Source organism: Lepisosteus platostomus, chromosome 13 (assembly GCF_059453375.1).
Source record: "Lepisosteus platostomus isolate fLepPlt1 chromosome 13, fLepPlt1.hap1, whole genome shotgun sequence".
NCBI classification, from domain to species: domain Eukaryota; kingdom Metazoa; phylum Chordata; class Actinopteri; order Semionotiformes; family Lepisosteidae; genus Lepisosteus; species Lepisosteus platostomus.
Window position 1 is genome coordinate 24,742,117 of NC_142623.1, and position 25,638 is coordinate 24,767,754.

A 25,638-nucleotide genomic window follows, 5' to 3' on the forward strand; every position below is an offset into this window, starting at 1 on the left:
GCAGTTTGTTATCTGTCTAGGCTGTCTGTGTCCCATCTGTATGCCTGGTTGAGGTCGTACAGCTTTCTGGGCTGTGTTAGTGTGTCTCTGTGCTGGTGTGCTCTCTTCATGTAGAGTGTGATCTGGCTGTCTGGTGGTTGGAGAGAGGAGTTTGTGGCCTGACAGTGAAGGCACAGATACACAAAGGGTCCAGGTTAGTGATGGCGTAGTCCACCACACTGCTACCCAGATCTGTGCTGTAGGTAAACCTGCCTAGAGAGTCCCCTCTAGTCCTGCCATTGACGATGTACAGGCCCAGCCCTTGACAGAGCTGAAGCCGATCGCGCCAGGTGTTGTTGAATGTGGTGTCATGGCTGCACCTGTGTGAGGTGACCAGTGTGTGGTACAGAGGGAATTGTCCGAATATATGAGTGTTTCCCTGTGTGCTGGTAAAGTCTGCCAGCGTGGATGTTCGTGCATTGAGGTCACCACAGAGCAGCACGTTTCCCTAGCCCTGGAAATGACTGATCTCTGTGTGGAGACTGGGGAGGATTCACTCACTGTAGTAAGGGGATTCTGAGGGTGGGATGTAGAAAGCACACAGAAAACCTCATTTTCTGTACAGCTGATATTTCCTCTGATTTTAAGCCAAACTCATGACTCTTCTCTCTTTACTAATTGTATGGAGTGACTGAGCTCCGCTCACAATGGTCACCCCAGAGTCTCTGCCCCGAGTGATTTGGGTTTTTTTGACAGAGGGCACCATGATCTTCTTGTAGCCTGGGGGACAGTGGGTCTCCATGTCTCCCCGACACCATGTCTCCGGTAGGGGCGTCTTTCTTTCACACTTTCTTTTGTGCTTGTGTTTTTTCATATAATATAATGTATTACTTTAATAGTAATTTAATTGGAAAACAAATAAATATAAAAATATATGTATAATTCAATATGATGTTGAAAATATAACAAACATGACAGAAGCTGTGATCTCCATTTGGGAAAAGCAATACCTATTTAATTTAGTTCAGGTTGGTAGCTGGGTCAGCATGCGTAGGCTGCAAAGGAACACGTAATAGGTTTATTCCATGCTGAAAATAATTGCTTACACTTATATACACTTTTCTGGACACTCCATTCAAAGCACCAGGGTTACACCCCTACTCTTTTCAAGAAACACCCTGGGATTTTTAATGACCACAGAGAGTCAGGACCTCGGTTTTACACCTCATCCAAAGGATGGCGCCTGTTTACAGTATAGTGTCCCCATCACTATACTGGGGCATTAGGACCCACATAGACTGCAGGGTCTGTGCCCCCTGCTGGCCCCACTAACGCCTCTTCCAGCAGCAACCTTAGTTTTTCCCAGGAGGTCTCTCATCCAGGTACTGACCAGGCTCACACCTGCTTAGCTTCAGTGGGTTGCCAGTTGTGAGTTGCAGGGTGATATGGCTGCTTGCAGAATCTAGCAGAACATCTGTAAGACCATCTTGACAATGGCATTCATAGGTGACAACCATGATTGCCCAACCTTTGCCATCTGGCTACAACTGCACAAAAAGAGTTAGCATTTCAGCAGTCCAATCAGAGGTTGATCAGGTATTTGTGTCAACACTGGCAGAATTAGATCAATACCCTGAAAGATCACAGCCAATATGGAATTTGTAATGTTTTCATTTTGGCAGTATCTTTTATATTGAAACCATAAATAGTTTTCTCCAGATTTTCTATGATTTTGTTTGATACCTATGATTAAAATATTTGATTAAAGCCATTAGACCTTACTGCTATGTTTCTTTTGTGAAACTTGTGTATCACTTTTTGTACTTATTATATATATACACAAGCAGTCCTTGAGCCTTGGTCTAGTGCTTCTCATTTACGATTTAGTTACTCCAGTTTTATGTCTCTATGTGCAAATTTCTCCAGCAGAGAATAAGTTCTGTCATTAATTAATTTGATATAAAGTAGACCTGGGAGATTATTATTCCTGTGTATGAAGTTCCCAGTTAACTACAGAATACCATGATACATTGCATCAGTGTGTTTGCATTGATGCTTATCAAAAAGAAGAAATAGAATAGGGTACCAAATGTTGGTGTTCAGGTTGGTGGACCAGTGTTTCCTAGCCAGCACCTCTTATCGTCTTCCTCCAGTCAAATATATACAGTACAGTACATCAAGCAAGGCTAAATGTCTTGTCAGTAACTGGATTTTGCCATTGGGCACTATGTAAACTATTGGAAAATACCTGTTATTGTCTGCAGCATGAAATCTGATTTTGTCCTCTGTTTGGGAACTTAAGAAACTGTCAGAATCATTAGTTTGCCCACAGAGATGACTGTAGAGTTTCTCTTCACATTTTTTGAAACAGTGAATGAAGAGCTTATATTTGGTGGCATCATCTGAAGAGATCAGGAGAAGACGACGCTGACCAGCAGAAAAAGTTGTTTGCATTAGTAGGAGCAATGAAATTCTTATACGTTTCTCTTTTAAGTATAACATTGACATTTCTTTTTATTATGAGTAAATAAAAATTTAACAAAACATAAAATAACAGGGGTGGCAAGGCAGTGTAGTGTTTAGCATTGCTGCCCCGCAGCACTGGGGCAGTGGGTTCAATTGCTGGGGTGGTATCTGCATGGAGATTTTACTTTCTTCTTATGTTCACATGGGTTTCCTCCAAGTATTCTGGTTTCTTCAGACATCCAAAGACATACAGTACTGGTATGTTAATTGTCTTCTGGGAAAATTGGCCCCAGGTGTGAATGTGTGCAGGTTTTGTGGGTTTGTGTCTGTGTGTGCCCTGTGATTGACTGGTGTCCTCCCCAGGGTGGATATGGTCCGTCTCTTGCCAGGATCCGTTACAGCATCTCCCATGACCCTGTACTGGTTAGAGCAGTTGGAAAATGGATGGATAAAATAACAGACATTTTCTAAAAGATTTATCATGGAAACTCTCTCTTCTTTGAACACTATTAGTACGACGAAACTATAAGTCTAACTTTATAATTTTTCATATTATGTATTAACAGTTTGAAGTTATGTTTTTTTAAAATGGCACACATAACTGCATATAACTATACATAACTATGGAGTGCAGCATATATAGTTTCTTAATTTTCTTCCCTTTCAATCCACTCCATTTGCATTTCTTCTCTAATGACCTAGTTCTAAGAGCATGTAGGTACATCAACATGAAATCTGATTTACAGTGTAGGCTCCAAAGTAAAAAAATTGTTTTCTACTTTTCAGCATGGATTTAACCTCTACTTGTACCTGATTATTGTACTAAGCATGATTAACTAATTATCGTTATTTATTCAAGCTTACCTTTGAACAAAACATTACTGTATTGTTAAAATTCAAATGTTGAGTGGTATAAATTGAATATTTATATACAGTATTTATATAGGGTGAGAGATTATCTTAAGGTGTAGACTGGACAAGCAGCCCTGGAGACATTGTAGTTCTGATGTTTGTGGGTATCATTATTCAATAGGGGTGAAATGGAAGAGAATGAGCAGCACATCAGGTAAGAGGAGGGAAGAGTAGAAGTAAATACAAGAAGGTGATTGGGGAGGAAAAAGGATGTGTAGAATTGCTACAGCAGTGGTGATGGTAGTATAACTAAAGTACAGCAATCAAATTAGTGGGAAAATCCTGCGTAAATAGAGCATACAATAAACGTTAGTTTGGTTGAATCTTGACTGAGTACAGCTCCATGTGAGTGGGAAAATCACTTTTCTCCCTGCAGTCTATTTGATAGGATGGCATTTCATTTTTACTCGCTATCTATTTTGTGCTTTTTAGAAGAATGGAAATAACTGTACAAATGTGCTTCCTGAAAATAATTTCCACAGAATGAAAGAGCAGGAAATAGGCAGTAATACTGTCACGCCCCACACTCTCCCTCGCAAACGACGTTACATTCCCGGAACCTCTGCTTCCCAATCTCATCCCTGATTGAACCCAGCACATTCTCACATGCATCAGATTCCTCAAGTGCGTGTTTCCTAACCTTTTGACTGATCTCCCATTACGAATCTTCTGCTTCCGCCTCTTGACCTCGCCTTCTGGATTTTGCCTTTGCATTGTTTTGAATATCTCTCGTTACCGGACCCTTTGCCTCCCTTATCGACCCTGCCTTTGGATTTTGTCTTTTGGATTGTCCCTTTGCTACTCTGTGTCCTGTGGGATTCCGGTCACGCATAAGGATCCTCCTATTCCACGTATTGGTTCCTTGACAAATACCTTTTTCTGTTGAAATAATCATTACCAGATGCAGAGGAAACAGTAATGAAAATTACCAACTGTAATTGTTCCAACTTGTCTTTTCTCACAAAATGTCTAGGACGGGTAGTGACAGCTCAGTTACAGTACCATTCTGCCTTCAATTAACTCTTTAATCCTTTCTAGTGTAGCGGCAAGGCTTATTAAAAATTCAGGAATTAAGTTTGCTGCTCCCTTGCCAGCCTCTCTGTCTCTCATCTCAGTGGTGCTGGATCCAGAGAGGCCATTCCATTTGGTTCATATTTAAGGTGCTTTTCTAGCTGATAGAGTTTCCTGATAAGGAACAGCTCCCAAAGCTGAGATTCACCAGCCACCCTAATAAATGGTAATCTCTGGCTCCTTACTGTTTGGAAAATTCCTTGGGAGAGTCTCATCCCAAGGTTTACAACCCTAAGGTCAGAGTGCATTGTTACTCATCATCCACCTCGATCAGCCAATCAGGAACTGGTAGGGCAGGGTAACCCCACGTGGGTCTCAGATGCCCACGAAACTTTCAACCAATGAACGACCGTAGTTCCTCCAGGTAAAACAGGCAGCACAGGGCCCAGAAGGGGGCTCCTCCAGGACATTCTCAGACTCATCTCGGACAATCATGTAATGGCCAGTGTGTCTGAATGCCAGGACTTTACTTTGTTCTAAGAGTCGAGAATGGAAGTCGCTGCGCATAACCAAAGGATCCGCCCGAGGTTAACCCAACAGCAACCCTCATGAACCCACTGCGAACGCTCACCTGATCAACAAGTGAACTACGGTCGGAACTGTGGACAGCTGAATCTCAGGATTCAGGACTAACGCTATATCGGGAACAAACCAGTCTTCTTTTCATCTAAAGAATGTGACTTGCTTGGACCCACAGTCACTTTCTGTGTGCACAATCTCTGTTAGTTCAGCCAACACTACCTCGCCGGTCTTCAGAGAGCCCACTGCTGGCACGCTGCAGCAGAAATCTCTCCCTCCTTCTCTCCCACCTCACGCCGGACCAGCACTGCCTGGCACCGGGCCAGAGGATGCTGATTGGACATAGCAACAGCCTGCTGCTGTTCCTTTGTGTCGGCGGGAGATCTGAATCCAGAGATTAGATGAGTATTCAGTATTCTGCTTTGCAGCTCGAGAATTCAATTGTTACCTCAACCACAGTTGATATCAATTTAATTCCTATGAGTGATGTACTTGCCTTTCAGTATCTAGTGTAGAGGTGTAATCAAAGTTCATTTACAAAATGGTATAAATGAATGGTATACTGAATGTATGTCCCTCTTGGTATTTGTAACTCTTCGTTATTGAATATATACCTTTTGTATTCTGCTAACCCTCACTATTAAGATCTGTTATGTTTATATGAACATTTTATGTATTAATAAATGTATTGTCATGTATTAGTATCCATGTGTGTGTTGCTGAGTTATCCTGCAAGGTCGGTTTTCTAATAGCCATAAAGAATCATTTTGTGACTTACTGCTACAATTAATAATTGTCCCAGTAAATGCACAAAACCCCTACACTAGTCTGGATTTAGAGTTAGATGAAGTCCTAGTATTAAAACAGCCCATGCTAAAGTAATGATTTGCTAATGACTTCTGACTCTGGGTCACTTAATATTCTTCTCCTGCTTGAATTAAATGGAGCTTTCGATACCGTCAAGCAGAACATCCTACTAAAAGATCTCAGAAAATTAATGAGGGATCATTGATACTTCCTTTCACTTTATTTGACAAATTTTAAATTTTATGTACATATTCAGTGTTCTAAAGGGTTTTGTACTGGGAACTTTGTTATTTGTATGTTGCTTCATGGTCAAATTATTTGCCATCATGAGCTGCTGAGCTGATGACAAACAGATTTGCTGATGCTGAAATCTTACTAATGCACTAAAGACTTCATTGATCAGAATTCTGCAGATCATGTGCTAAATAAGTTAGTATGGTAGCACAAAGGTTAGCATTGCTGCCCTGCAGTGCTAGGGCTCTGGGTTCATTTTCTGGGGTGCTATCTCCATGGAGTTTGTATGTCTTCCTTGTAATCTTGTAGGTATCCTCTGGATGTTCTGGTTTCCTCCCTTAGTTCAAACACATACTGGGAGGTTAATTGACTTCTGGAAAAAGTGGCCCTGGTGTGAGTGGTGTTTGTGCCTGTGCCTGTGTTTGCCCTGTAATGTACAGGGTGCATCCTCTATTGCATCCATTGCTTCCGTTTCCCCTGCCACCCTCCAATGAATAAAGTGATTAGAAAACAGATGGCTAACTAAAGGTGCTTTACATCAGCACATATCTCCGATCCCAAATTGTACTGGCTCCTTGTGAAATTTAGAGTGGACTTTGGGATTCTATGAAATGTAAAAGCATTGAATGATCTAGTTCCAACTTATTTTAAGGACTTAACACATAGTACAGCTCTTAATCTTGGGACACTCTTTCAGCAGAAATGCTTATAAATTAAACACAGAATTAGGTGTTGCTATGGATTTTCAGTGGAGCTTCCTTGAGTACTGGTTCACAATTGAGGATGAGCTTTCTGATAGAGCATCTTTCAGGACACTAACACAACCCAGGACAATGCTTCTCATGATGAATGCCAGGCTCGCAGACATCTAGCAGAGAGCCTAGGCACATCTAGATCATGGTCTTAAATTCACAGGTTGTGGACAATTATCCAAAAGACCTGTAGGAGATGGAGACTTATTCCACCTGGTGACCTCTTGGCCAACCACCAACCATGTTTTGAAGTTGCCAGCAGCCATATTACACTGCAACTCACAACTGACAAACCACTGAAGCTACACAGTTGTGAGCCTGGTCAGTACCTGGATGGGAGACCACCTGGAAAAAACTAAGGTTGCTGCTGGAAGTGGTGTTACTGGGGCCATTAGGGGGCACTCACCCTATGGTCTGTGTGCCCAAGTATCGTGACAGGGACAATTCAAAAACTTCCTACTAATATTCTTTACATCCAGTGCCATTCAAGTATGTCTCTAATGGGCCCCAAGCATTCATATACTCTTTAAGTTTCCCCTGTAAATTATATGAAATCTTTTCAAATTTAACTTGTGATACAGCCTCTTTAATCCATTCTTTGTATGACGGTCCTGTACCTGTAGGTTGTAAAATGTCCAGGCCTTCACTTGTATGTTAGTCTGCAATAGTTTATTGCTGTAATTATCCATTTCTTGTTTTAGTTTACTTAACGGAAAACCTTTTAAGTTTTGAGTAATTTAAAAATTATTTTGCTGGAAGAGATGTTTGATAAGATATTTCAGAAAAAGACAACACATTACAGATGACCTCACTTGGTCCCTCAATACCACATCCCTAGCCAAAAAAGTACAGCAGCATCTCTATTTCCTGTGGCGACTGAGGAGGGCAAACCTTCCCCTGCCCATTCTTACCACTTTCTACAGAAGCACCATTGAGAACACCTTGACCAGCTGGATCACTGTTTGGTTTGGGAATTGCAACGCTTCAGACCGCAAGACCCTGCAACGAATTGTGGAAACAGCTGAAAAGATCATTGGAGCCTCCCTCCCTTCCATTTCTGTCACCTATCACAAACGCTGCTTACACAGGGCCTCCAGTATAGTAGATGACCCTTCCCACCCTTGCCATAAACACTCTGCCCTACCATCTGGAAAAAGATATCCCAGTGTACGGACTAGTTCCACCAGACTCTGTAACAGCTTCTTCCCGCAGACTGTCAATCTCCTCAACACCCTGGAATCTACTTGCACCCACACCAATTCCAGAAACAGGGTTTAAATCCCCCCAGTGTGTTGTGTATGTTGTATTATGTATTTGCCTTGTAATTTGCACTATCTGCACTTTGCACTATGTTTATCCTGTCTATAATGTCTATGTCAGTGTCCTGTCTGTCCTGTCTGTATCTGCACCATGGACCAGGAGGAACAATATTTCATTCCACTGTATACTTGTACAGAATATTGCTGGAATGACAAATAAATGTGAACTTGAACTTGAATTTGTTATCTCTAATCATATGACCCAATTTACTAACACCTACTTGGATCCATACTGGCCAATTAATTGGTCTTGACAGTATAGTTAGTCTTGGTGATCTAAATAATGGTATATGTAAATAGAATATAAAATTCTATTACAACTTTTTAATATTTTAAAAGAAGAGCCAGTTGGTGTTTCAATTAAAGATTTTGGACATACCTTGCTATAATACAAACTTTCTAAGGAGATACCTAGCTCAGATGCTGTATCATGCTCAATTTGTACCCAGTCCTTTTCTGTTTCTGCTTTAAACCACTTCTTTGCTTGAACTGAGCCAAATGCCAAGATATCATTATAAAAATCGGGAAGGTCTAATCCACCTTTATTTTTTGCTGCACTTAGTCTTTCAAAAGAGCAAATAGCTTTTTTCCTTTTCCAGACCAAAGATGTAATAATTTTATGCAGCGCCTAAAACCATTTCTTGTCAATCTATACAGGTAGCATTCTCAGTGTCTCTACTTTAGGCAGTATTGACATCTTAACGATATTAATTCTACCCCTCATAGAAATAGGTAAACATCTCCATCTGAGTACAGTATGTCTCCATTTAGTTTATTTAACAAGTCCCTTAAATTGACATCTCTGGTAGCTTTTAAGATAGATTTTATTCACAGACCCAGATACCCTATCTCTGTTGTAACTTGTACAGGGTGAGCAAGCTTATGATTCAATGATGACAAATTGAGATACATAAGCTCTGTTTTGCTCCAGTTGACCTTATAGCCTGACATCTTACCAAACTTTCAATGACTTCTACTGCTGCAGAGATTGATTTGTGCACATCTGTTAAAAACAGTATAACATCATCTACAAATAGAGCCATCTTATAAACATTTTTTATGAATACCTATACATTTTATCTGGATTGATGCTCTTATTTTGCAGGCTAAAGTTTCGAGTGCTAAATTAAATGGTAAAGGTGAAAGAGGACAGCCTTCTTTGGTGCCTCAATATAAACACAAACGTTTGGATACACAGCTGTTAGTCATTATTGATGCCTGTGGACTGTGATATAAGATTTCAATCCATTTAATGAAATATGGGCTATAACCAAAATAATTTAGCACATTAAATAAGTACTTCCAACTCTGTCAAAGGCCTTCTCAACATCCAGTGTGCATATAGCTGATGTTTATTTACTGTGCTTATCATCTAAACGTTTGAATACACAGGTGTTAGTCATTATTGATGCCTGTGGACTGTGATATAAGATTTCAATCCATTTAATGAAATATGGGCTATAACCAAAATAGTTTAGCACATTAAATAAGTACTTCCAACTCTGTCAAAGGCCTTCTCAGCATCCAGTGTGCATATAGCTGATGTTTATTTACTGAGCTTATCATGATTAATCAAATTAAACAGCTTTCTTGTATTATCTGAAGAATATCTTTTTATCATAAATCCTGTTTGATCTGGATGTATGATTTTTGGTAGCACCTTACCTAACCAATTAGTAAGTATTTTAGCTAGAATCTTATTGTCCAAATTCATTAAGCTTATTGGGCAGTAACTACTGCACAATGATGGATCCTTACCTTTCTTATATACAAGGGTTATTAGAGAAGTCATGTCTGTTAACCACATATTATTAAATGTTTGCAGTAAGATTGGACTAAGTATGGACTGGTAGAAATCAGCTGTATACCCATCAGGTCCAGGTGGTTTATTGTGAGAAAAGGAAGCAATAGCTTCTTTAACTTTTGATCAAGTAAGAGATGACTCAAGAATGTTCCTAGCTTGTGTACTACGTTTTGGGAGCTCTTTATCTGCAAGAAAGCAATGCATATCTTTCAATGTGCTAGAAGCTTCAGATGAATATAGTTTTTCAAAGAAACTTACAGAGGTTGAATTTATTTCTTTCTGATCTTGGGTAATTGATCCATCCATTTTCTTGATGCTGCTTATAGTATTGCACATACAGTGCTTTATTAACCTGGCTGCAGGTTAAAAGCATTTTCCAGAAGTTAAGTTGTGCTCTACTTAATGCAAACTCTGTTTTCACCCTTAATAACTGATTATATTGTAGCTGTACTCGCATCAAATTAGCCCAGTCTTGTTCATTACATTTTTTTGATAATTTGGGCTGTATAGCCTTCATTTTGGTGAGTAGGTAACCTTTTGACTCCCTTTGCTTTTTATAAAAAGTAGCAATTCTAATGAGTTCTCCCCTTAAACAATACTTAAGTAATTCCCAAATAATATTTGGGTCAGAGACAGAATTTAAACCGGTTTCCATAAAATTCTGAATAAACTGCTCTACTTGCCTTTTAATATCTATCTTCCTAAAGGTGTTATTATGTCAGGTAGCAAAACTATAAACTGTATACGACTATAGTCAGAGATGGTACTAGAATGAATAACTGCATCCCTAGTGTGTTGTATGATATTTTGAGAAATAAAGAAATAATCAATTCTGGAAAAGGGTTTGTGCCCATTAGAGAAGAAAGTGTAGTCTCTTTCTGAGGGATGGAGGACTCTCCATACATCTGATAAATTATGTGCATTGATCAATTTGTGAAGTGCTAGGACCGCTCTGGAGGGTTGTCGCACTTGTTTCCCAGTTTTGTCTACACTAGGATTCATAACTATATTGAAGTCTCCTCCAAGAATAATATAGGTGTTTGCAAACCATACCAATTCAGCTTCTATCTTTGTAATAAATACTGGATCATCTAAATTAGGACCATATACATTAACAAAACTCACTAACTTCCATTTACCAGTTAATGAGATATATCTACCATCTTGATCCTCTATTTTACTTTTGAGTGAAAAGGGAGCATGTTTATGAATAAGAATGGCAACCCCACCCTTTTTTGATGAAACTCCGGATCCATAAGACTGTCCAACCCAATTTCTACAGATGTGATGCACATCCTTCATTTTCAGATGAGTTTCTTGCAGGAATGCTACTGCATTAACCTGTAAAACTATTCAATATCTTATAGCGTTTGGTTATATTATTGTCACCTTTAACATTCCATGTCACAATGTTAAGGCAAAATGTTAAGCCAAAATGCTGTCTCAAGGTCCCACCCCCTCCCTCCATTCCCCTTACTGATCATGAAGCTGAGAATAAAAAACTTTGCTTTTTACTCACCCAAGTTAATCATTATACCAGTATCTAAACTTAACCATTATTAATATACGACTTCACTTAATAATATTTATTTTGCCCTGGCCACTACTACTCCCGTCCTGCCCCTTGCCGTGTACCCCAGCCGGGTGCTCTTTGGCCACAGCACCAGGCGAATGCACTACAGTGCCCCCACCTGAGACCTTGAAAAGCCTACGGCTACGTCCAGCACACAATCTTGCAGCCTCCGCGGCACCCTGCGAGTGCGCCCGCTACATCAAGGTGGAGTCTGGCGGTCCCCCCTCAGCCCCCCCTGGGCTGGTGAAATCTGGATCTGGCTGCTCCCCAGGCTCCTCCACACCCTCCCGTTCCAGTGCCCCCTTGCAAACCCTGAAGGGAACCAGGCGGTCTCAGTGAAGGACCACCACCCTCCCTCGCTTCCCGAACCGGACACGGTAGCAGACCTCCCCCACAACCTCCAGGACTTTCCCGGGTCCCTCCCAGGCCGGCGCCAGCCTTGGGCTGAGGCCCTTGCGGCGTCGTGGGTTGTAGACCCAGACGAGGTCCCAAGGTCTTAAAGGGGTCCCCCTGCAGCGCAGATCGTAGTACCGCTTCTGCTGTACCCCCGCATGAGTCAGGCAGCTTCAGGCAAAGCTGTGCACTCTCCCCGTCTGGCACATCCTGTGCTAGCACTGTGCCCCCCCCCCCCCCCTCCCCGTATCACTGGGGTCTGTATCCAGCACAAAGGGCAGCAACGGATCCGGGAATGCAAGGACGGGAGCCCCCACCTGTGCCTCCCACAGACCCCGGAAGCCCGCCTCACAGTCCGTGTCCCACACAAAACACGGTGCACTGGGGCAGCGAGGCTGGCGAAGTCCCGGACGAACCTCCAGTAATAAGACGCCAACCCCAGGAAACTGCGGAGCTCCGCCACGGTGCAGGGCACCAGCCAGTTGCGCACTGCAGCGACCTTCCCCAGGTCCATGGCCATCCCTCACGGCCTGACCACATGCCCCAGGAAAGTGACCTCCCACCGCAGAAGCTCACATTTTCCAGGACTGAGCCTCGTCCCAGGCATGCACGCGTAAATCGTCTAGGTACACCACGCACTTGCTCCGGTGAACCGATGCCAGCACTCGCTCCATCAACCGCTCAAACGTCGGCAGGGCATTACAAAGTCCGAAAGGCATGACTGTGAACTGTCAGAGCCCTTGACCGATGGAGAAGGCCTCGGGGGCGAGCGGAACCTGCCAGTAACCACAGCGGAGGTCGAGCAAGTTGAACCAGGTCAACCCGGAAATGTAGTCCAGCGCATAATCCACCCGGGGCGGATAGGAGTCCTTCCGGGTGACCTCGTTCAGCTTCTTGTAGTCCACACAAAACCTCCATGAGCCGTTCTTCTTCCAGACTAAAATGACCGGGGAGGACCACGGACTCGCAGAGGGCTCGATCACTCCCGGCCATCTCCCGAAACTTCTGCTCCGTGGCCGAAGGTTTCCCATCCTGGGGTCCGGCTGCCTCGGTGCCTGGCAGGGTGATGGTCGAACCGGTGTCGACCAGGACCTGTCAGGGTCTGCCCTCAATAAGACAGGGAAGACATAAAACGGCAGCAGACAGGGTGAAACGCTCCTCCTGGCTCTCCAGAGCGGGGGTACCGTCGTTCACGGACGGCCTTCCCCCCTTAGGCCACCCTGCTCCCGTTTCCCGACGGCCTCCAGCACCCAGCACTCCCAGGCAAAGTGCCCCCTCTCCCCACAGTAGTGGCAGATGACCTGCAGTCGTCGCTCCCCCGGTGTCGCTGTGCTGGCGGCCTCTTCCTCCCCATCTGATTCCACATGCGCCACTTCCACTGCCCGGCAGGGGGCACCCCTCTGGTGGTGCCCGCTGGTCTCCTAGAACAGGGCATGAGCCTGCTCAGCCAGAGCCAGGGTCTGATCCAAGGAGACCGGCGCAGCCAGCATCACGTGGCGCTGCACCTCGGTGCAATGGCCCGGAGGAATGCCTAGTGCACTATCTGCCTGTGGGCCTCCTCCGGGAGAGTACGGTAACCCTGGCAGGCTATGTAGGCCACGTCTGCGGTGACCGGTCTCAGTGACTCTCCCGCTAGGTGGTGGCGTTAGGCCAACCTCGCCCCCAGCAGTCCCGGCGCCTCCCCTTTCCCACCAAAACACCTCCGGAGGGCCAACGCCAATGCTGCGCAGTTGTATCGCTGGTCCCCGGGTTCATCCAGCAGCACCTGGCAGGCCTTCTCCTCCAGGACCATGGCGAGATGGCCCGCCATCTCCACCTGAGACCAGCCGTTTGCCTCAAAAAGTTCCCATGGAACCCTCCCATTATAGCGACTCGGTCGCACCAGCGCCGGCTGTTGCAGGGGCGGCAGGGTGGACCCTGCTAGTTTGGTGTCTCCTTCCCACCAGGTGTGTTGGCCGGGTCTGGCGTCTCTTTCCTGCCACATGGACTGAGATGACATGGAAAAAGGTCCCTCCTCTGCTGAGTAAGGGCTGTGGCCACCGGTGGCGCTGAGGGGCCATTGTGGCCCCTGGTGGCTGCTGCTCACCCACGAAAGGGGCTTTAGGGGGTCACTTGGCTGTTGGGGGAGCCGGCGCTTCTCCGAGTCCGATATCAACGGCTGCTCACTGTCCATCCTCTTACTTCTGACACCAAAGTAGTATTTTTTCGGGTTCGGTGAGGACAGACACAATGACTCAGACACTCATTGACTGAAAAACGGCGCTTTATTTTTCAGTGTAGCCAGCACAGCACCCCTGCGCCTGCACGCCAGCATCACGTGGCACTGCACGAGAAAGAGAGAGAGAGAATGAGCGAGTGCCAGAGAGAGCAAGAGACGTCTAGCGTCCTGCCTGCATCAAATAACCTGCCTAAGTCCAGTAGCCTCTGTGGCACCCGGCAAGTGCGTCCGCTGCGTCAAGGTGGAGTGTTGGCGGTCCGGCCCCCGGCCTGGTGAAATCTGGACCTGGCGCTCCTCCGTGCCCTCCCATTCCAGTACCCCGTCGTGAGCCCTGAAGGGAGCCAGGCAGTCTCATTGCAGGACCACCACCCTCCCTCGGTTCCTGAACTGGACATGGTAGCTTCCTTCAAGTTATTCATATCAATTACTAATTTTTGTAGAAGATCCAGTTTTTCAAAAATTGAGGCAACTTTTTCAAGAAGGAAGTGCACATCAATGTCTGAATGGGTTTTAACGTCCTCAGCTTCACTTCAGTTTAGAATCTCTTGATTCTATGCCGTCACTTCAGATAAGACAGGGGTGCTCAGTGTGCCGACCTTTTTTAATGTAAGATTTACTTTTTCATTTGCCAGTCCAGTGTGATCTGCCAGTGTGAAGCTCTGATATAGGAAAAACAGACTGTGGGCACATTACAATACCGATACCCATCACTCAGTTGAAAACAAATAAAAGCAAGTGACTCATGCTACAGTGAACAAGTAATGTTCCCCATTTTAGAAAAAAGAATATCCCACCTTAATGTGAGCATTGGCACTGAGAAACTTACTTGAGAACACTTGTAATTTTTTTTGAATGTGTTGACACTGCTGATCATGTTGATTACATTTTTATTTTGTCCCTGCAGCTCGACATTCAGCTCATTCAGCAGTTCAGTCCAGTCTGTGAGGAATGCTAAATCCAGAAGCCACTGCTCATCCTCTAATTGAGCATATTCACCATGTTTAGACGACTTGAGAAACTCTTTGATTTCAGGCAACAGCTGTCTGAACCTGCCAAAAATGTTTGTTTTTAAAATCTCCAAACAGCAAGTCGGCAACCTCAGCAAAACCTTTTACTTCTTGATCCGTGAATGACTTTTTGTGTTTAGCCAGGACGTGGCTCACACGGAATGATGCGATGATTGCCGCTTTCTCTCTTGTATTAGGCCTCGTGAAAACCGACTGCTACTATTAGACATTTTAATATTTCCACTTTTCTTTTCCGTAACTCACTTTTAGCCAGAAAGTCCACATCACTGTAACTATCGCGGGTTTCGGTACGGAATGGAGCAGGCATAGGACTCAAGGAATGAAGTTGAACAATATTAATTCGAACCAGGGAAAGGTACACACACAGGGAGAGGAGTTACAGCGCTGAACGCACGCACATGAAGCGAAGAGTCTGTTCCCCAGCCTCCGCCCCACTATATACATTCCCGTAGTCCCGCCCCCAGGCGCTGTTCTCAGCCTGTCTTGCGTGCGCATGGCTAAAGCGCCCTGTGTGGCGCTACAATAGGTTTTGTGTACAGTTTTGAAATGTTCTAGATTTTCCTTTTTCGCGTAGACGCCAGCATTGCAGATTTGAATGCGATAGTACAAAAAAATAATCATGCTCCCATTCCTTGTGGTAACGGTATGTTTTCGGTCTTTTTGCTTCATCATTTTCGTTCAAACACTACAACTATCAAATAGGCATTCAAACTTATCAAACTGAAGGCGAATTTGTCACGGCCAGTCTGTTTCGCTCCACTATGCATTGTAACGAATGTGGGGTTCCTGCTGCAATAACCAAGAGAACGTTCTTGGGTATCGCACACACCGCTCTTCATTTATGGAGATCCTGTAGCCTTTTTTTCCAGTGTCGACCAGCACTCAGGGAAGAGACTTTTACAACCCTATTGACAAGGGTTAAACACACACAAGGGCAGTAAAATGTATGACATTACATGCACAGATCTGAATGAATTTTTAGGCTATTGAAATAAGTAAAATCGTCAAATAGCCCATTTATTTTTTGCCAAACATTCTCACGATCGATTGGCAAGCACTCCGATTGACTGGTTCGGCACCCCTGGGGCAAGACATAAACCCGAGGTCCTGACCCTCTGTTGTCATTAATAATCCCAGGGCATTTCTCAAAAAGAGTAAAACTGTTACTCTGGCATCCTGGCCAAATTTCCCATTGGCCCTTACCAATCATGGCCTCTTAATAATCCCCATCTATGAATTCGCTTCATCAATCTGTTATCCTCCTCACTGATAGCTGATTTGTGGTGAACGCAAAGGCACACTATGGTTGTCGTCGCATCAACCAAGTGTGTGCTGCACATGGGTGGTGGTGAAGGGGAGTTCCCATTACCTGTAAAGCGCTTTGAGTGGAGTGTCTAGAAAAGTGCTTTATAACTGTAAGGAATTAAATTAAAAAGCATTCCACAGCTCTCACTAACTTACTTCTCTACACTGAACCTAGCTGGCTGCCAAGAAAAGCATGACTGCCACTACTGTTGACTAAAGCTCTGGAACTTACACTTTTGCTTGAAGCACAGAGAAGGCCCTATGTGCCTAAGTTGTATCTATAGTAACACCTTACAACCACCTACTGTAGTTACCACCATACATCCACTTGATCAGTAGAGCAATGCTTTTGGATTTGACATGCCTGAATATTTCAATATAAGGCGTTCTATTATATTGTAATAGAATATAATTATATTACAATATATAATTACAATGTAATACCTTATATTGAAACATAATGAATATTTCAATATAAGGTAATAAGGCCTTCTCATGTGCTGCAGCAGGTCTGTGGAACTCACTGCCCAGACCCATTTGCCACTTTCTGACTATTGGCATTTTTATAACCCATCTTTAATCGGGTCTTTTCACAACCGCTTTTAATGTGTCATTTAATTTTGGATTTTATTAGATCAATTAACTAAGCTTTTTGACTATTTTCTACCATAATAGAGATACAGTGCTTTTTTGATAATTGCTAAAATACTGTACTATTGTTTTATTATGTTATATTCCCCTTTCTTACAGCAATGTCTAGCAGTCTCTTGCCATTGTATATGACTAAACATGGCATCGCTGCACTAGACTAATGTGCATGAACCATCACATTTTCTTACTCTACCGAGATCCTACACTTTCAACTGCTGAGCTTTAGACACGGAAGACATGCAGAAGTGCAAAACAGGGGTGACAGTTCCCACTAATGGGGTTCTTCTTAAGACAAACGTGTTTAAAAAGAAATTAGCTTCATGACCACAACACTGTCCCATCTTTGGACATGAGAAACTGGTGACCTGACTAAAGGGAATGGCTAGGATATACTGGTGGAGCATCAGGGCGTTTAGGACTAGTTTAAGATGCAGGACAGAATTAGAAGGAACAAGGCTACCATTAATTAAAATAAATCAATGTTCTTATTGATTGATCAATTTCCCTACGGGATTAATAAAGTATTATCTATCTATCTTATTGCTTTGATACAGAACACAGTCATTATAGGACCCACTGAGACACCATTTAAATATTTAGTAAATTATAAAAACAAGAATTGAAATATACATTTTTAAAAAGAACACAGTGCCATTACAAAAAGCTTTATTTCAGTTAAATCAAACAGCGGTCATTTCAGATACACCATCTTATATTACAGCCAATGTTTTCAATACATAAAACTTTACTGAAAATCCTAAGAACCCTACAGGGTAAATGTACAAAAATCCTTTTTAGGCATTGGCAACCTTGGAAAGATTCTTACATACGTAAGACTGCAAAACCAAAGCCCACTGAGATGGATTATCATCTCATTAAATCATTTATCAACACTTAACACTTTCTCAAAGTGTACAGAAAAACTCCTAAATGAAGTGACATTTTTACATTTACAAGCTTAAAGAGAGCTCTTGCCCTCTTATTAATTTGGAATGACCACACACAGGAGTATGGAATTCCTTACATCCATTTTCTTTAATTCGTACAATGACATGGGCAGGCTGAAACCCTAACTCACATCACATATTAATGATATAGTGTGATTAAGACCCCTCCCACTTCTTCTAATTTTTGATTCCCCAAGAAGAAATGGTAGATAAAATGAGAAAGGAAGAAAGAATAATTTCAGTAACATTATATCTCACTCTCGATCCATGAGCTTATTTTCCCCCCCAAGATACGAGCTTAACCAGAATTGTTATGATTTAAAAATAAATCATACTCTATATAATGATTTCAAACACACAACATTTATAACAGAAGTGAAGAAAATAAAAATATTTAAGGTCCTTCCATATTTGATCTATTTCTTAAATGTGTTGGCATTTCTTGGTACACAATAAAAGAACAGAATATCAAATACCTGCTTCTTAGAAAAGAGTTTTATCATTTGCTTTCAGAGTTATACAGAGACCTGCATAAAAGCAGCTGAGACACATGCAGGAGGTCCTTAAAGGTCAAGTGAAAGCCTGACAGTGAAGAGTAAGTGTCTGTACTCCTAGTCAGGCTAACGTTTAGTCCCATGACTCCCACAAAGGGAGAAAGAGTTAAGCTTGATATTGACAATTTACAATTGAAAGCAGCTATGACACCTGCAAAAAGTCAAGTCCTTCCCCACCAGCAAGGGGTATCAAACTCAGACTCATATAAGGAGGTGAGTTACATGTCTTTTTCTTACCCCACATTGAAGCTCAGCAGATTCACTGGTCTAGTTATTTAATCAGATAAATTAACACTTTTCTCCAGGAAACAACCCAATTTACAGATCTAGTACCTCTTATCAAGTGCTTTCCTTAGACTGTACAAACATCCAGCATGGAATCTAGTGATCACAGGAATCTACAGAGAGCTTAACCTGGAATAAGAAACAAGATCTTGAGGCACTTCACAGCTGGAATGGAACACCTCCAACTTAAAATTTGCATTCCACAAGAGAACATAATGAAATCATCATAAGAAAAGGTTTTAGTTGAGTTTCAATCAGAAACTAAAACAGTTTTTAATAATAATAATAATAATAATAATAATAATTGCTTACACTTATATAGCGCTTTTCTGGACACTCCACTCAAAGCGCTTTACAGGTAATGGGGACTCCCCTCCACCACCAATGTGCAGCATCCACCTGGATGATGCGACGGCAGCCATAGTGCGCCAGAACGCTCACCACACATCAGCTATCAGTGGGGAGGAGAGCAGAGTAATGAAGCCAATTCATAGAGGGGGATTGTTAGGAGGCCATGATTGATAAAGGCCAATGGGAAATTTGGCCAGGACGCCGGGGTTACACCCCTACTCTTTTTGAGAAACGCCCTGGGATTTTTAATGACCACAGAGAGTCAGGACCTCGGTTTTACGTGTCATCCGAAGGACGGCGCCTGTTTACAGTACAGTGTCACCGTCACTACACTGGGGCATTAGGACCCACATGAGCCGCAGGGTGAGCGCCCCCTGCTGGTCCCACTAACACCTCTTCCAGCAGCAACCTTAGTTTTTCCCAGGAGGTCTCCTATCCAGGTACTGACCAGGCTCACACCTGCTTAGCTTCAGTGGGTTACCAGTTGTGAATTGCAGGGTGATATGGCTGCTTGCAGTTTTGGCTTTAGCAACCTTTCTCTCCTTGTTCGAGCATATGGTCAGAGAACTACTCTCAAACCTTTAAACATTCACACATCTTATGCCCTGTTTATACTTACACTGCAAGTCTTCTCCAGAATTTATTTTCTGTAACCAGGTTCTTAAACAGAGCAAGAACCCAGAAGTGCATTTTGATTTTTTTTCCTAATCCAGAAAAAAAAAACCTAAAGATTCCCACAAAAACATACAGCAAGCATATTGACCAGAATGGTTTTAAGCATATTTGGAGTACTTTAGTGTACTCTTACTACAACTGTTGGTAATCCGAAACATCTAAACCAGTGCTAAGTGTAACTAAATATAACATACAAATAAAAATACATATGGTGCTTATGTACAGCTTATGCAAGCTGGAATAAACAGTGAATATTTACCTTCAGTCCTGGTTTTACCACACTGAAAGAGAAAATCAAGACTGTTGAAATCTACCCTCACCGTACTGTATTTATCCTATACCCCTAGAATGATCATAAAATGTATTTCTATTTTGTCAGGTGATTACTTAAATTTTTTAAAGCTACTGTATAACCAGGCATATTGCATCTATAGAAGATAAGCATCATATTTCATCTGCCTTCACACAACAATAATAAAAACAAATTGGCCACAAAATCCAATTTGCTCTTATTGTTGTAAAGTACATCTGCAGACATCTCGCAAAGGTTTAACTCATTTATTTAGTAAATGTTATCACAGACAGGAAACATGCTGCTCTTAGCTCTGAAGTACCGATTCAGGCAATGGAACATTGCGTCGAGCCCATGACAAGGACATTCAGTCTACTGAATGATTCTTGTACACTTCTAGCAAAAGGACACTTTATTAACTATTTCTGCACAGAGTGTATTACAAATTGTAATTCAAAGCCCAAGAGAGCACTTTGAGTTTTAGATGCTCTAATACCTACCCACCCCATCAATTTTCCCCTCTACAAAGGATGCACAGTTTTAGTCCTAAGAGAGGAATGTGGTTTTCAAAGTTGCAGAAAATCCAAGGTCCATATACTCCACAAAATGTATATATATACACACACACACATCATAAATTGTATAATACTGAAAGAAACCTAATTTTCAATCTTCACTATTGAGTGGCATAGAAGATGAATCAGTTAATCTATGAGAAAACAAGAGCCACTTTGTTAATGTATGATAGAAACCTTTGTAGTAAACTACTTCATGTAAAAGGAAGTCATATTAATAGTCATTTTGCTCAGGTAAAACAGACCCAAAAAGGCTCCTTCACCTTCAACTTTCAGAAGCTAATACAGCGAAGCCCTTACAATTAAACCTCTCCCATCTCACAGTAATCACTGCCTCTCTCCAGGAGGTAAGATGAAGTCCTGTAGTTTCTTTTAGCATTGCACAGATTTCAGTGATGGCAGTGCTTGAAGTGGTAGATGATGAGGCAACATTAATGAGAAAATGAAATCTGAACAGATATACAAAACTACACATCTTGTTTTGGTTTTTTTTCCCTGAATAACAAAGTGCAGACTTGGCTGTCGCCGGTCAGCGTTTCAAGCAGCACTTTCTCACAGCACCTCTGGCAACACAGCTCCCTGGGACAAGCTCTCATGGAGGAAGCACCTGACTTAAAGCGTCCCTGGTTTGCTGTGGAATCCGATCCGGGAATTTCACCTCGAACTGCAGGATCAGATCTCCACGCTTTTCTGGGCACTTGGGTAATGGCAGGCCTTCCCCTGTGATGCGCTGCTGCATTCCGGGCTTGATAATGTCTCTGAAGGTAACAGGAATGGTCCTCCCATCCAATGTGGGGGCATTCACAGTGCATCCACAGAGAGCCTGGGCATGGGAGGAATAAGATGATTGGTAAAGGTCATGTCATACAAAAACAACCTACAACCTATAAGTTTCATTTAGAAACCAATGCCTCAAGTTCCTTGAGTGCTTTTCTACTTGTTCTAGTTAAATTAATAAGCCTAAGAATTACCAATAGCATTCAGAGAACTCTTTTTAAGATGACTTCCATAAAAAAAATCACAATACCAGGCAATATGAATGTCACAAGCAAGTTAAGTATTACAATGGATAGAGTGATATAAATAAGCTACTCTTATACCTCATAAATGAAAATGTACAAAAAAAGTTTAATGCAAGATAAGACAAATGAGCAATGTACCAGTTGAAAAAGACCACACAAGGATGAAGAAAACATGCTCTAAGCCTCCAAATGTTATGCAATCTATATGTTGGTAAGCAAGTAATTTCGATTTAACAAGTATGCAAAAATTGTTAAATCCGGTTAGACTGAGCTAGGAAAAGTCAAACCATTCGACAGCCCTTAAGTTTCTTTATTAAGCATTCTGTCCAACTTTAGCACCACTGTCTTTCACATACCTCCCTGAGTGTGACTTTGGCTGGGTAGATGATGTCAGACCCCTCTCTCTTGAACACTGGGTGGGGCTTGTCCTTCACCACAAAGACGATGTCTGCCGGGATGTTGGTAGGCGTTTCGTCACCCTCCTTGGGGAAGGTGATCTTGGTGCCTTCTTTCCAGCCACGCTTGATCTCCACAGTGAGGATCTTGTCCTCTGTGCGGGTGGTACGTCCATCAGGGTTCAGCCTCTTGTGGGAGATCTTCATCTTCTTGGTGCAGCCTGTGAGGACCTCTTCCAGGGTCACCTTCAGGTCATGCACCACAGGGGGGTCCTGCTTTTTCACGATGCCATCCCGGGACCCACGTCCCCCCATCCCCATGCGTGTGAAGCCCCTGGAGAACCCCCCCATGCCAAATCCCGCAAAGGGGTCATCGATGTCCATATCCTCGTCACCCCCGTTGCGACTGAAGAAGGAATCAAAAGGGCTGTGACCCCCAAAGAACTCTGCGAACATGGCATGGGGGTCCCCATGGAATGTGTAGTTAAAATTTGTGCCATTTGGTCCGCCACCTCCAGCGTTCCCCTTCAGACCTGAGTGGGGGAAAAGGCACAAAACATTACGCACAGGTCAGAAAAATCAAGCCTTTCTGCACTGTCCTGAAGAGAGCTGCACCATTGAGCAGCAACTGAATTTCTGATTAAAGAACCAAAGACATTCAAAAGATGGATCTTTTATTTCACACAGGATTATGAGGTATGAGGAACAGTGAAATTTTTGAAAATTGTTTCTGGTATAACAAATCATTACTTGATTTCTGCCTATTTCGGACTATTTTAGCACATCTTGACCTTATGTACATGGAGTGTACTGTACATGGTACATGGTACTCAAGGTACTCTGAGAAGGCATTCTGTAAATACTGCTTTCTTATCTGTTCTTTAATGCCCATATCACTTAAAATGGAAACATCACAACAGAAATGTGGCCTCTCAAAGTGTCGTTTAGGGTTAAACAATTATAAGTAAAATAATCAGATAATTTTACAAGAACAGGGGCACCAATTAAAAGAAAAGTTCTTTCTGCCCTCAAATCCCCCCCCCGCGCCGAACGTCCTCTACGTTTTTGTGAATTGCAATTGAGGTTCCAGCGACGGTTGTTTAGTTCAAAGCGAACCTGAACCCCTGCTGCAAACCTGCCCTTGCATAATCCCGACAGAAGCTCAGAGTAAGCCTCTAAGAGCCCCAGACAGGACCAGGCGAGAAACTTCCAGAAGGCACGCGAGGCATGTACTGAGCCAATCAGCGGCTAAGCGCACCCGGGTCGCCAGAAAACGGCGAAAGTAAAGTATTAGATATTCAATGACATTAATACATTTACGTAACTTAACATTTACCCGCTGACTATGGCAAAACTACAGTACAACCACAAATCAGTCTATAACACGAATAGCTGACTTACAAAAGAAAACTGTTTTTCTATGGAACCCATCACCTCTATATCTACTCAAGCGGCTAAAACATTTTTTGACTAGGACTTAAATTCTTGTTTTGGAAATAAGTAAACGAGACTGGTCAAAGCGAGACAAGGTTAAGTTCTCTCTTCCCTAACTGATCATCCTTAACGAGAAGTTATGGTTTCTGATCCCTCCAACACGGGTTAATGCTAAACGAATCTGTATTTTATGCTTTCATATTTAAACGCCATTATTAAGGCAGATAAGGGTTAATGTACAAACATTACAAGACTCACGATTAATGATTCCAATCGGCTGTTGTGCAAAACTCGATCCACAAAACATCTCACGACGTTGGCAACATTTTAATATTCTACCCTACACTGAAAAGCATCAGAGAAACACGGCAGTGCTCAAGAATGTTTGCATTTCTTTAAAAAAAAATAATGCAACTTCACACTTTGAAGGGGCTTTTCTCACCAACACTCAACAAGCAGTCATTTTTCCAGATTCCGAGCAAAACTTGCATTTCTTACTCTACAGCAAGTTTAAAGTCTGACAATAAGGGGGCATAAGACGGAGAAAATGTGGTGCCTTCCCACCTTTAACAGGTATATGAAAAGGGGGATCGATATTTTAAAGCAACAAAAATGTAATAGATTGCGCGTTGTAGCCCCAGGCCTCCACAGTCCACAGCGGAATCCTGTCCAGCGCGGCACCTAGTTAAGATCGAACCCGATTACCTGCAGGGGTCAATCGGTCAGTATTGGATTGCCCGTGTCAGCTGTATGATACTACGAGAAAGGTTAAACAGTACCATCACTAACTGAAACTGCACCTTAGAACTTTCGAAAGCGCACTGGTCGATCATACGTCTTTAGTTTCGGTTTTGGGCTCTATCAGCTGCCACACACACCCAGAAGTTGCCAGAACATGCCGGTAGGCTGGGAGAGTCGGGCACACTTTCAACACACGCACAAGGACTTTAAATCTGAACACCGACCGCAAAATGCAACGCAATTCACCCAGCAAACCCGCTTGATGCGACTGAGCTTTTAGGAACAGCTCTCTCCCCATGGCATCTTAATAGAAACGCTTTTCTGGGCATCACAAGGAGTCAAACGTTTTCAGAAGTGAGAGGTCCTCCATGGAGGTAACGGGACACCCGGAATCTCACTGCTAGTCCTAAACTTGCCGAAATGCTGCTGTTGTGGAGTTTATTTTTAATTAAGTGTTATTTTACCGTCCTCCCCGAATTTGTCGTAGATGTCTTTTTTCTTGGGGTCGCTCAAAACGTCATAGGCCTCCGCGATCTCTTTGAATTTCTCCTCGGCATCCGAAGACTTGTTCTTGTCCGGGTGGTAGCGCAATGCCTGCTTGCGGTATGCCTTCTTGATCTCGTCCTCCGAGGCTCCCTTCTGGATTCCCAGCACCTTATAATAATCTTTACCCATTACAGCCCCGGTGATCAATTACACTCACAAGACGACCAGAGGAAAATCACACAAGTTGCTCTTTAAGCAAAAGGTCACGACGTCGTCACAGTGAACAAACAGCAGTCACGCGAATCAGCTAAAGGTTTCCTACTGTAGTTCCTTTTACAGATCCAAGCAGCATAAACAAAAAGTCGGAATCCCAATGTCATATATACAGACACCTGTATTACGTACACCAACGACGCAATACCCTTAACAAAATAAAGCGCAACCAGCTCTCTACGACTTTCTCTCAAGCTGCAGAACGCTGGTTCTGCCTGCTTTCAGTATTTATAACACAGCAGAAACTTCCAGAACTCTCCCCCGCCATCAAGATTCTTCCACATGCATCACTTCCTCATACTGCCTTCCAGCACACACCCCCGTCATACGTCAGAGTGTCGTTGCGTAGGCAGCAACGCCCTCCTCTACAACGCCACGGACTGACAAACCTTTCAAGACCACGCTCCCATTTGATCAGCTAGTTCTCAACACATCCCTCGTAAACATAGTTCTGTGACTTCTTTTTGAGCGAAAGCCACACGTAAAAAACAAATATTGCTTGCATTTAATATACATTTTTATATAATGCGTGTCCACTGATGATGTTACATAAACAACAATGCCTGCATTTAATTGA

The 25,638-nt window shown here is 42.9% G+C and overlaps 1 protein-coding gene across 7 annotated transcripts; it reads right to left on the reverse strand.

The window, feature by feature from the left end:
• Positions 1-2,580: 2,580 nt before the first annotated feature.
• Positions 2,581-25,341, reverse strand: LOC148650226 (dnaJ homolog subfamily B member 1-like). Of its 7 annotated transcripts, none has more exons than XM_088603810.1 (5): positions 24,267-24,421; positions 22,089-22,660; positions 21,369-21,533; positions 20,103-20,124; positions 2,581-2,865 (listed from the first exon to the last, which is right to left on the reverse strand). In XM_088603810.1, exons 2-5 carry the CDS (start codon positions 22,581-22,583, stop codon positions 2,627-2,629), a joined length of 921 nt encoding a protein of 306 aa, XP_088459936.1. In that variant the 5' UTR covers positions 22,584-22,660; positions 24,267-24,421; the 3' UTR covers positions 2,581-2,626. The 7 variants fall into 7 exon arrangements, with proteins under 7 accessions (XP_088459936.1, XP_088459929.1, XP_088459931.1 ...); XM_088603803.1 differs by lacking the exon at positions 24,267-24,421 and adding an exon at positions 24,767-25,341 and having other exon boundaries at positions 2,612-2,865; XM_088603805.1 differs by lacking the exons at positions 2,581-2,865; positions 24,267-24,421 and adding exons at positions 14,075-14,378; positions 24,767-25,339.
• Positions 25,342-25,638: the final 297 nt, after the last annotated feature.